We start from the raw sequence: 13596 nt of genomic DNA on the forward strand, positions 1-13596 counted from the left end.
CGGCTAGACTGCAAAAAAGTCTCACACATGTGGTATCCCTGTACTCAGGAGAAGCAGCAGAATGTATTTTGGGGTGTCATTTCACATATACCCATGGCATGTGTGAGCAATATATCATTTAGTGACAACTTTGTGTAAAAAAACAAAAAAAAAAATAATAATAATATATTTCCCGGAACTTGTGGCAAAATATAAAATATTCCATGGACTCACCATGCCTCTCAGCAAATAGCTTGGGGTGTCTACTTTGCAAAATGGGGTCATTTGGGGGGGTTTTGTGCTATGTTGAAATTTCAGGGCCTCCGAAACTGTGATGGGTAGTCAGGAGTGAAATCAACAATTTACGCCATTAGAAAACCTAAAGATGGAGATTCATTTTCGGGGTCCCGTACACAGCTAGGCTCCCAAAAAGTCTCACACATGGGGTATCCCCATACTGAGGAGAAGCGGCAGAATGTATTTTGGGGTGTCATTCCACATATACCCATGTCATGTGTGAGAAATTTATCTTTTAGTGACAACTTTGTGTTAAAAAAAAAAAAATTGTAATTTTCCCAAAACTTGTGGCAAAATATAAAATATTCCATGGACTCACCATGCCTCTCAGCAAATAGCTTGGGGTGTCTACTTTGCAAAATGGGGTCATTTGGGGGGTTTTGTGCTATCTTGAAATTTCAGGGCCTCCGAAACTGTGATGGGTAGTGAGGAGTAAAATCAGCAATTTTCGCCATTAGAAAACCTAAAGATGGAGATTGATTTTCGGGGTCCCGTACACAGCTAGGCTCCCAAAAAGTCTCACATATGTGGTATCCCTGTACTCAGGAGAAGCAGCAGAATATATTTTGGGGTGTAATTACACATATACCCATGGCATGTGTGAGAAATTTATCTTTTAGTGACAACTTTGTGTTAAAAAAAAAAAATTTTTTTTTTTTATTCATTTTTCAAACACCTGTGACAAAAAAATTAAATATTCAATGAGCTCAACATGCGTCTCAGAACATTCCTTAGGATGTCTACTTTCCAAAAAGTGGTAATTTGGGGGGGTCTTGTACTGCCCTGCCATTTTAGCACTTCATGAATTGAGATAGGCAGTCAGAAATTAAAGCTGCGTAAAATTTCAGTATTTACACCATAGTTTGTAGACGCTATAACTTTTGCGCAAACCAATAAAAATACGCTCATTGAATTTTTTTTTGTCAAAGACATGTAGCTAAATATATTTTGGCCAAAAAATATGACATAAATTGAGTATATTGGATATTTTTTAAAAGACAAAGTTGAAAATTTCATTTTTTTGCAAAATTTTCGCTCTTTTTTTATTAATATCGAAAAAAATAAAAAGCGCAGAGGTGATCAAATACCACCAAAAGAAAGCTCTGTTTGTGGGAAAAAAAGGACGTAAATTTTGTTTGGGTACCACATTGCATGACCGCACAATTGTCAGTTAAAGTCGCACAGTGCCGAAGCACAAAAAGTGGTCTGGACGTAAGACAGCAAAATCCTCCGGTTGTAAAGTGGTTAACACGAATGGTAAAGTGGACAAGAATAAAAAATTAACACGAATGGTAAAGTGGACAAGAATAAAAAATTAAACAAAAAAAAATGGATAGAAATAGAAAATTTTTTAAAAAGCATGGTTAATAATATTTGGGTTAAACAAAAATATAGAATATTAAATGGAGACAAGCATGAATTGACTAAATGTGTTTAGGGTATGGAATTTAATTTATAAAACACATCAAATAGAAATATAATTCACCTTTAATCTCACTCACGGGAACAAATTATTTTATACCTGGTAATGGAGCAAAATTTGAAGAATGGATAATAGATAAAAATGCAGATTAACCACTTGCCTACTGTGCACTTAAACACCCTTCCCATCCAGGCCAATTTCCAGCTTTCAGCGCTCTCACACTTTGAATGACAATTGCGCGGTCATGCTACACTGTACCCATATGAAATTTTTATCATTTTTTTCACACAAATAGAGCTTTCTTTTGGTGGTATTTAATCATCTCTGGGTTTTTTATTTTTTACAAAAAAAAAGAAAAAAAGACAGAAAATTTTGAAAAAAAAAAAAAGTTTTTCTTATTTTCTGCGAGTAAATTTTGAAAATAAAATTTTCTCCCTCACTGATGTGCGCTGATGAGGCGGCACTGATAGGCTGCACTTATGGGCACTGATAGGCTGCACTTATGGGCACTGATGAGGTGGCACTTATGGGCACTGATGAGGTGGCACTTATGGGCACTGATGAGGAGGTACTAATATGCCGCACTGATGAGCACTGATAGGCGGCACTGATAGGCACTGAGAGGTGGCACTGCTGGGCACTGAGAGGTGGCACTGATGGGCACTGAGAGGTGGCACCGACGGGCGGCACTGATGAGCACTGATGGGCGGCACTGATGGGCAGCACCATCAGTGCCCACACTCAGTGCCCATAGTGCGGGCACTGATGGGCAGCACCATCAGTGCCCACACTCAGTGCCCATAGTGCTGCCAGTCAGTGCTCATCAGTGCCTAGATGAGCAGGCACTGATGGGCACTGACTGGCAGCACTATGGGCACTGATTGTGGGCATTGATGGGGGCACTGATGGGGGGGCAATGTGTGTGTTTTTTTTTACCTTCAGTAATCAGGGCACTGGTGATCAGTGCCCTGATTACATTTGTCTGTGTCCCCAGCGGCTGTCGGCTCCCCCTCCTTCCTCACACTGCAGGCTCTGTGTGAGGAAGGAGCGCCGGCGATGAGAGATGATCTCATATGTTTACATATGAGATCATCTCTCATTGGACGGCTTGATCACCTGGCGAATGGCCGCTGTGATTGGCCATTCACCACGATCTGTGATCAGCCGTGTCCAAGGGACACGGCCGACACAGATTTTCCCCGCTGCGCACTCGCGGGAGCGCGCGGGGGGGGCGTGTCACTGGAGGCCGTTTAAAAACGGCCTCCCGAAAATTCGAGTCCGCGCTGCAGCCGTATATAGGCTGTAGCGCTGATGGGAGGGGGTTAAAGATAGAACAAAAAAAAAAAAAAATGGAAAAATATGTCCATATCAGGAACTGAAACGTAAAAAGGAATAGATGATAGAAAATGATAGGCAGTATTCTCAGTTGAGACATTTTGTGACAACTTTACCAATTAGATCGGAGAAAGATCTTTTTTAATTTGAACGCCTGTGTAATATGCAGATGACTCCAAAATACTGTATATCACAGATCTATAAAATTCTTAAGAGAATATAGACGTATCCCCATTTATTAATAAATGGGGAAAAAAGCTGGGATCACGGCTAGACTAGAGGGGCAACAAATAAAGTATTGAGACCGGTCTACAGTACAGCAGTGGATATAAATACAGTAGAGATAAATTAAAATACATAAATATCAACCAGAGAAAACTCCAATGTGCTGGAGAGGATGTAACATGGAGGGTACTATAGGCACATATATGGTGGGATTGCCCAAAGATACGGGATTATTTGGCAGAAATATAGCGACAATATATAGCGGGAATAGACACGGCAGACGACCCATGGGTCTGCCTGTTTCATAATACAAAAAATACAATAAAAAAATTTAAGAACACGGTAGTACCTTACTTAACCACTTCCCACAAATCTACGTACCTGTATGTCGGCTCGGAGAAGTGGTTGTACCGGGATGATGCCTGCAGCTGCAGGCATCAACCCGGTAAAGTTCTTTAGGGCCGGTGGTTGGCTTTCAGAGCTACTTGGCCGTTATCCCAGCAAGCGGGAGGGAACGCCCCCCTCCTCACCCTGCTTTCCACAGCTATGCCGGGTCTCCCCTCCCACCAGGAGACCCGAGCATCCAGCCGACATGTCTGCCGACTAGTCGGAATCCTGAACAAAGTCTGATTTGGTTGTGATCGGGTCTCCGACGTAGTAACCTGGCAGCTGCGTCATGACGCCACTTCCGGTTTCCTCGACGGCTAACAGCGGCAAATGTAAAAAATTGTCAGTATGCAAATATGCCGATTTCGGCATTTTGAATACTTTGAAGTGCAGTGGAGGGGTCACCCCCGATAATTCCATATACAGTACCTGTCACTGCCTATTACTGTCACAAGGGATGTTTACATTCCTTGTGCCCCCAATAAAAGTGATCAGATTTAAAAAAAAAAAAAAAAAAAAACAGTGCTAAAAATATAAAATGAAATAAAATAAATAGGAATTTTTTTTTTTTTTTTTTTTTATAAAGCGCCTCCGTCGCCGTGAACTTGCAACGAAAGAAAATGCATAAGTAAGTCGCGCCCGCAAATTAAAACAGTGTTCAAATGTGAGGTATCGCCACGATCGCCTGAGTGAGAACAATAATTCTAAAAAGACGTACGCTGTAGCTCTAAACTGGTGACTGTTAAAACAGGGGTTGAAAAATTTGCTTTGAAACTAGGAGCCAGCTGAAAAAGTTAGGAGCCAGCTTATTTGTCGAGCCCTGTCATAGGGGGCTATCCCCACGCTTACCACAGGGGACTCCCCTGATCCCCGCATTCACCATAGGGGGCTTCGCTGATCCCAGTGCTCTTAATGGGGGTTCCGCTGACCCCTGCGCTCACCTTGGGGGTCTCCGCTGATCCCTGCGCTCACCATGGGGGTCTCCGCTGATCCCTGCGCTCACCATGGGGGTCTCCGCTGATCCCTGCGCTCACCATGGGGGGTCTCCGCTGATCCCTGCGCTCACCATGGGGGGTCTCCGCTGATCCCTGCGCTCACCATGGGGGGTCTCCGCTGATCCCTGCGCTCACCATGGGGGTCTCCGCTGATCCCTGCGCTCACCATGGGGGTCTCCGCTGATCCCTGCGCTCACCATGGGGGTCTCCGCTGATCCCTGCGCTCACCATGGGGGGTCTCCGCTGATCCCTGCGCTCACCATGGGGGTCTCCGCTGATCCCTGCGCTCACCATGGGGGTCTCCGCTGATCCCTGCACTCACCATGGGGGTCTCCGCTGATCCCTGCGCTCACCATGGGGGTCTCCGCTGATCCCTGCGCTCACCATGGGGGTCTCCACTGATCCCTGCGCTCACCATGCGGGTCTCCGCTGATCCCTGCGCTCACCATGCGGGTCTCCGCTGACCTGTGAGGTCGCCCCGGCAAGTAGCGTCGCCCCAGTGTGAACGGGGTCTTATTTTTTTTATCACTTTTATTCCTATTACAAGGAATGTAAACATCCTTTCTAAAAGAAATAAACATGACAGGTCCTCTTTATTGAGCGATCTGGAGTCAAAAAAGACCTCAGATCTCTAATTTGCCCTTAAAGGCAAAAAAAAGAAACTTTGACATTAACAAAAAATAAATCTTTAAGCCCAAAAAGCGGAAGTGATGTCAGGACTTCACTATGGTCCTCCAAGGGCATAGAGCCGTGTTGACAACAACAGACCTGAAAAAAAAAAAAAAATGCCAGACTGAACATTTGTCAGTTTCAAATGTGAATATATTCACCTGCGGTGTGACTTCCATTCAAATCAATAGGCTCCCATAGGGAACCATTGATTTTGAATGGAGGCAGAAAAAAACGCTGCTAACAGCTACTGTGGCCAAACGTGCAATAACGCTAGTAGAAAAAGCTACTGAAAGCACGTTTTTACAGCTGCTGTTTCCCGGCGTTATGTAAACAGCTTTGGAGCACGTTTTTATGACGCCCTGTGTGCATGGAGCCTTAACTACAACATATCAATGTTTGTTTACATTCTTAGTACTGCCTCAGAATACCGATTCTGCTGATCAGTACTGAAAAAAAAAATTATATACTAACAGCAGCTCTGCAACACAGATTTGGGATTAAAAAAAAAAAAAAAAAGGGCCAGTAGGTCCCAATAACTACACATGCGGGTGTGTTCCCAGTGGGGACAGACTGTGGAACGCCTCTGTAGTGCCTACACACTAATACTGAACTATTGTCTAAATACAAGTCATGTATATTCTTACTCGAATCTATGGTGTGCTTTGAGAATTTCTTTCAGATCTGTGCAGTAACCAAGTGTTAAACTTTGCCTCTGTGCACAAGCGTCCTCTAACCAAGACTGGTCACTGCTGCTTTCTCTCCTTATGCAGGGGGAGCGTTAATATATCCATCCCTACTACAGTTTTTTGCAGGCAGCTTATAGTGGGTGGAGCATTCTAAATCCCTCCCACAGCTCTGCTTAGGCTATGTGGAGTGCAGTGAGGACATCACTGCTTTAGTATGGTAATATCTGGGTTTGCAAAGAACTTTGGAGAACACAAAGATCTTTTGGATCCTCTGTGGCTATTGAACAGCATATTTTGACACAAGAAACTCACCTTTAGGCTCGGTTCACACTTATGTGATGCGGGAAGGCTGCGAATTTGCAGCCTGTTCCCGCATCGCAAACACACCCTTGGCAGTTCCCACTGCCATATGCGATACGCTGGGGGTGTCAATGTAATGTTAACGACACCCCCAGTTTGATCGCATATCGCAGTGCGATCTTACAGTTCGCACAGGATCGGATCGCACAAGTGTGAACCACTGTGCGTTCCGATCCTGATGCGGCTCAAAAAAAGGGTCCTGTGCGACTTTACTGCGGGTGCAGTGCGAATTTAGCCATACAAAGTGTATGGCTGAATTCGCACCGCACACCCGATCACATGTAATGAAGGAGCAGTGCTCTCCGATATTACATGCGATCGCCGCAGCTGCACATATGTGAACTGGCACTTAACTGTTTTACTAAATTGCAACAACCGTCTTAATGTAAAGGAACACAATAGCCTTACTCAAAAACTCAAGCAGTTTGATCACATTCCTTAGACAGCAAAGTCTGATTAATTCAATGACATCACAATCAAACGAATTATAAAAAACACTAACCCATCAAATATTTGGATACGTGACAACATCTCTCAGACAGGGAACACTCTAAAAACAATCTGCCCTCTGTGTTCTCTATAAAGGCAAACAATTTATAACCAAGAAAAAAAAAAAAAAATACAGCTTTCGGCATTAGCGAATACTAAACTAAACATATAAGGTCATGAGAAATCTGAAAGGAATGCCATACCGACATAATGCATGTTGAGTGCCAGGTACTTGTACTGGAAGAGAGGGTTGCTGTTCAGGTTACTTCTTTGGATCTGCTGGAAGAAGGAGCTGACATCCCATCGGTAAAGGACATCTAGTAGCATGATGCTAGGGACCCGTAGGGCAACGTTCAACATGGCTTCCAGCTTTTCCTTTGCACCCATACTGATTCCCTTTGGAGCAAGGTAAAGTCAAACTGTGAAAACACAAAAACAAAAAGACAGGTAAGAGGCTGAGCAGAAATGCTGATCTGCAGGAGTAATCCATTTTTATGTGTAACTTATTTAAAGATAGCTGACATATTTAGCAGTGCCATACGAATACTCATTCACACTGATCCATTCCCTTACAATCCAGTCTCCCTATCAAAATTCATACACACACCGCACAGTATTTTGGATAAAATATGTTTAAAGCGGAGTTCCGGGCACAAAAACGATTTTTTTTTTTTTTGTGCCCCTCCGCTAGGTAGAGCTCACCTAAAAAAGGAATTGGGTAGTTATTTTTATTTTTTTTGTTTACTCACCTTTTTATTGAAGATCGTAAATACTCACCTCTGACTGCTTCCTCCCTCGGAGCCGCGGCTCACCCCGTCATTTCCGAGCAACGCCGCATTCCCCTGCTAAACAGCTTCTGGGCATGCCCAGAAGCTGTTTAGGAATGCGGCGCCGCACCGGAAGTGACGAGAGGGGCCGGTGCAGTGCATTCTGGGACATGAAGACGCGGAAGAAGACAGAGAAGAGGACCGCGCCGGCTTCAGCTGCCCACAACAGAGATGGAAACGCTGTGGAAGAAATTTTCTAAGTAAGTATTTCTTCTAAAAGGTAAGTGCGAACCGGGACAGATCAGAGGCTAGCCATTGTGGAATGTGCTAGCCCTGACTGTCCCGGGGGTATGTTCAGCAAAAAATCATTTCTGTGCCCAGAACTCCGCTTTAACTTATCCACATGCTTTAGTGGACTTTATATAAGTTCATATAAAAAGTGTCCCTGAAGGAAACTGAACCCATGAATTTTGAGACCATAATGCTGCTCTTAACTGTGGACCAAGAGGTCAGGTCCTACTTCTGCCTGGTTTACTGCAGCATAAATACGTTAAGAAACAGAGTACTGGCTATAACACTAAAATTATTAATTTTAATAATTTTAAATAGTCTAAAGCTGTCCCCAAAACAGGAAGGGGTAAGAAGAAATAGTCCAATGGGGATACCTAATGCAGCAGATGAAAGGTACATCAAGCTTACTCTCCTTTGACATTAGAAGACGTCCAGCAGTGCCATCAGCACAGAACTGTTTTGAGTTTGTAGTCATCAAACATTATAAAGAAGGGCTCTTGAAAATAAAGGGCTATTTTGGATATCCTCCAGGCAGTAGCTATGACCACTAAGAGGCATGCCATTAAAGCTAAGGACCCCAATGAGGGCTCCTGCAATAGGCTCAAATAGTGACTTAGTTAAGCCTAAAAAAACAAAGTGCCACCACATGAACATTAAAGTAAAACTAAACTAAACTGTATCTGAGCAACACAAATGGAAAAGCTAATCCCTGAGATTGGATCTGGTCTGTTAGGAAGAAAGCAGGTCAGCTTATTGGCTAGGGCTAGCAGAACTAAAAACCAAGGCCTCTTTGGCCAGAATAGAGAGTTTGACTTCTCCTTTCTATACAAGAGTACCTATGGCAGCTTTAAGAGTGCGTGTGAACCTGGTCTCCAGGGATCAGAGAGTAACATTCAACTTCGTCTTGGTCTGTGAGGCAAACAGGTCTATTAGGGGACAACCCTACATTTCTAGGAATTTTGCCAAAGACCTCTGGATGCAGATACCATTCGGTCTCCTGTAACTTGGCGGCTTAGAAAATCTGCCAGTCAACTGCGGGAACTTTTCAAATGGGTAGCAAGGAAGAAACATTCTTTTCAACCCAACCCCAACTGAAAAAGATTATTTTCAACCCAAGAAAACATTGCTTCTGCCACTGAATGCAGGGATAGACTATTTGGTGTCATCAAGAAAAAAAAATGAGGGGCAATGCAATATTTTAAAGCCGTCCCCAAAACATGAAGAGATAAGTAGAAATGGTCCAATGGGGATACCTAATGCAGCAGATGAAAGGTACATCATGCTTACTTTTCTTTGACATTAGAAGATGTCCAGCAGAGCCATCAGCATAAAACTGGAAAAAAAACAGTGGGACCCAGGTACATCCATCTACTGTCCAAAGAAGTCTGCCCAGAAGTGGTCTTCATGAAATAATTACAGCCAAAAGGCACACCTCTGATGTAAAAACAAGGCTAAATGACTCAACTATGCATGAGAACATAGGAACGGGGGTGCAGAAAAATGACAGAAGGTACTCTGGGCTGATGAGTCAAAATTCTAAATATTTGGCTGTAGCAGGAGGCAATTTGTTCACTGAAGAGCGGTACAATAGTGAGTGTCTGCAGACAACAGTGAACTGTGGTGGAGGTTCCTTGCAAGTTTGGAGCTGAATTTCTGCCAATGGGCTTAGAGATTTGGTCAGGATCAATTTGTATCCTCAATGCTGAGAAATACAGGCAGATACTTATCCATCATACCATATCATCAGGGAGGCATGTGATTGGCCCCAAATTTATTCTACAGCAGGACCCCAAACATACACCCAATGCCATTAAGAACTATCTTCAGCGTAAAGAACAAAGCAGAAAACAAAGAAAGTGCAATAAAACAAGACTTTAATTACCCAAAGGATGGCTAAAAACACTTACAAGAAGTGAAGTACATACAGGATCATCATATAATGAGAGATGATCAGCGGGAGGTTTCCTTTAAGATGTAGCAAGCAGTAGCATGTATCCTCGCCAGCAAGCAGTGAGGAGCTGCGTGTCAAATGTCCAGGAAGAGACAGCTGAACCGCTGGGATCAGCGTGGAATACAGGTACTCAGAAGTGACTTCAAAGAGGGAAGTGATGCATTTTGGAGCATGCGCAATAGCTCCTTCATGAAGTGGGACTCATATGGCCAGCTTAAAGTAGTTCTTAACGTTTGATTTTTTTTTTTTTTTTTTTAACCACTTCAGCTCCAGAAGATTTACCACCCTTCATGACCAAGCCATTTTTTGCTATAGGACGCTACGCTAATTTACCTGACAATTACGCAGTCATGCAACATTGTATGCAAACAAAAATTATATAATTTTTTCCACAGAAATAGAGCTTTCGTTTGGTGGCATTTGATCACCTCTCGGTTTAATATTTTTTACTTTTGCTATAACGCATCCAATAAAAAAATTACATTTCTTTATAAATTTAGGCCAAAATGTATTCCGTTACATGTCTTTGGTAAAAAAAAAAAAAATCCAAATAATCGTATAATAAATTGGTTTTCGTGAAAGGTAAAGCATACAAAAATGACAGTATATACAGGATTTTTTTTACTTGTAATACTAGTAATGGCGGCGATCAGCGACTTATAGCGGGACTGTGATGCGATGGGCAAACTGACACTGGGTGGAAACTAACTGCCACTGACATCTCCAGTGGCACTAATACAGTGATTAGTGCTAATAAAATGCACTGTCACTGTAATGATGACACTTGGCAGGAAGGAGTTAACATCTTGGACAATCAAAGGGTTAACTGTGTGCCTAGCAAGTGTTTATGTGTTGACTGTGTGCCACTTTTACTCAGAGATGTGACAGTTATTACTCCCTGCTATGCAGGGAGACAAAAACCACCACATCCCCACTGTCAGGAGAGAGATCTGCGTTTATCTACACAGATCTCTCTCCTGTCTTCCACTCCTCCAATCGGCAGGTTCCACTCATGAATCTTTGACTGGGACCTGGTGATCTACATGTAAGGGAGCACACGACCATGCAGCCAGGTGGGAGGGCGTGCGTGCATCCCTACCTGGAAAAGCAGAATCAAGTATATATAAAAGTGATTCTGTGTAGCCGGCCCGCACTGTACTCTCTTTAGTTTGAAATTACATATCAAACATGCCATACTTACTTGCTCTGTGTAATGATTTTGCACAAAGCAGCCTCAATCCTCCTCTTCTGGGGTCCCCCGCCTGCTGTCCTGGATCCTCCTACTCTGCCAAGTGCCCCCAATAGCAAGTCGCTTGCTAAGGCGACACTTGAGCAGGCTTGCTCCCAAGCTGCGCTCCTGTGAATAAACACTTACATGGAATGTGGCCTAGCCCTGCCCCCGCTCTCTCCTCATTGGCTGGCTGGGAATGACAATGGCTCCCGATGCTGTGCGAGCCAATGAGGAGACAGAGACCTAGGAGAGCGGCTGTTCTCATGCACATTGCTGGATCGAGGTGGGGCTCAGGTACATATAAGGGGGGACTGGGAGGGAGCTGCACCCAGAGGTAAAAAAGCCTCTGCCTTTAGAACCACTTTAAGTATTCAAGAAAAAGGTTAAATAGAACCCTTAGTGCAAAAAACTGTATTATATACAAAATTACACTTAACTTCAGTGTTATTTTTTTAGCACATCATCAAAAAAGTCAACTCTATCAAAGTTAATAGGTAGATACCTTCAGGTCACCTTTAATAATGTAAGAAAATCAGAAACAGGACACACGCTGCCAACTCAGCGATTATGTAATGCTACTTAATCCAACATAAGAAGGGCATAAGACCAGGAGTCACAATGAAAGACCGGAGTGCTATAAAATAAACGTTGCTGGACAGCAATGATTTTAAACATTTTTTGAATGGACATATCCTTACATAACTAGAGTCAGTAATACACTAGCTATGGTATGCGCAAAGACAGGTAAAGTACAGCTGGAAAGATTTTTCTCTCATTGTGGTAAACAAATGGCCTTTTTAAAAGGCAGAAGTGTATTTAGTACTCAGGGTTTACGTTATTTTTGTTCTACAAAATAGATTTAGTTTATTGAAAGACTCCAAATAAACATTCGACTTATTGAATAGCTCACAAAAACCAACATGTCTCTGCATTAACAACATCACTGCTTTTCCTTTGTGCTGGTATACTAAAGGGAGCAATGAAGTTTTACAGGTCCAGCTCTAGATCAGACTGGAACTGTCTCTAGGATTTTCTTTTTAGTTCTGTCTGGCATAGGTCTGGGTTTGACTCTTAAACCGTCTCGATTGCTGTGACCCCAATAAAGGTGACCTCTTCCCTGTCAATGCCCTTGTGTGATAGCCAAGGCTCAGCTCTGAGCTAAATGTATTGTCTCTCTCTTACTGAAATGCATAGCTTGTTACTAATACTCCTTTTGGAATCTTCACCGGTTTAAAAGGAGAAAACGGAATTTTTGTAAAATCTTACCTGTAAAATTCCTTTCTCTGAGTCCTCCGACAGTCGCCGCCTCTTCATATTCGTCACATATGGGGTATTAGACTTTGCTCCGAAGGAGTAGCTAGGCAACAGAATATGTTAACAATAAAGCTTTAACATATCCCACCCTCAAGGGGTGGTCCCCTCAGTCAATACCCTCCTACTTCCTGCAACCATATCTCAGTTTTAGTGGAATAGCAGTAGAGTATACATTCAAACCCCAAAAGAGGGGCGGGGGCGGCGACTGTCGGAGGACTCAGAGAAAGGAATTTTACAGGTAAGATTTTACAAAAATTCCGTTTTCTCTTACGTCCTCCGACAGTCGCCGCCTCTTCATATTCGTCACATATGGGGACGTCCCAAAGCAGTGCAAACATGAGGGGTGGGAAACGCATCCGCGCCGAAAGGCAACGCAGTCTCCACATCAGAGAAAGGAACCTTACCAAAGGAAGGAAACCAGCTGGGCAACAGCAAAAATAAGTGCTCAACAGGAGCAACAACCCAGGAAAAGACAAAAAACCAGGGGATACAAAACTTATCCCAACAGCCAGGAGTCCCCAACAAGGGACCCTAGGGAACAGCCGCACTAAGAACCTTGCGGCCAAAGGAAGCATCCGCCGATGCCTGAACATCTACTTTGTAGAATTTTGTGAAAGTGTGTACGGTCGACCAAGTCGCCGCCTTACACACCTGGGCTACAGAAGCCCCATGACGACAGGCCCAAGACGTACTCAGAGATCTAGTAGAGTGCGCCTTCACAGGCACAGGGGGAACCTTCCCCTGCAAGGCATAGGCCTGTTCAATGGTCTGCCTGATCCATTTGGCAATGGTAGAGGCGGAAGCCGCCATGCCCTTCCGAGGACCCTCTGGAAGAACAAACAAGGAGTCCGTCTCTCGAAAAGACTCAGTCGATTTAAGGTAAACCCTAATCGCCCGAACAACATCCAGAGAATGCAATCTCACCTCCTTTGGATGTTTAGGCTTCGTGCACAACGAAGGCAAAACAATATCCTCGTTAAGATGGAATTCCGAAACTCGTTTCGGCAGAAAAGAAGGATTAGGTCGCAAGACCACCTTATCCAAATGAACAACCAGGTACGGAGACTTGCAGGACAAAGCCGCCAGTTCCGACACTCTGCGAGCCGAAGTGATCGCCACCAAAAAGGCGACCTTTTTGGACAACATAGACAACGAGATCTCCCTGATCTGTTCAAAAGGAGCACGTTGTAACAC

At 43.6% G+C, this 13596-nt stretch overlaps 1 protein-coding gene across 2 annotated transcripts in view; it reads right to left on the reverse strand.

Moving 5' to 3' along the window:
* The window catches only part of RNF145 (ring finger protein 145), a 196085-nt gene that overhangs the window by 157943 nt on the left and 24546 nt on the right, over positions 1 to 13596 (reverse strand). For both annotated transcript variants that reach the window (XM_082253143.1, XM_082253144.1), the window contains exon 2: positions 7052 to 7267. In XM_082253143.1, the coding sequence (XP_082109269.1) occupies positions 7052 to 7235 (184 nt within the window). In that variant the 5' untranslated portion in view covers positions 7236 to 7267. The remainder of the gene's footprint in view (positions 1 to 7051; positions 7268 to 13596) is intronic.

This window comes from Pelophylax lessonae (genome assembly GCF_965119305.1).
Source record: "Pelophylax lessonae genome assembly, chromosome: 4".
Classification (NCBI taxonomy): domain Eukaryota; kingdom Metazoa; phylum Chordata; class Amphibia; order Anura; family Ranidae; genus Pelophylax; species Pelophylax lessonae.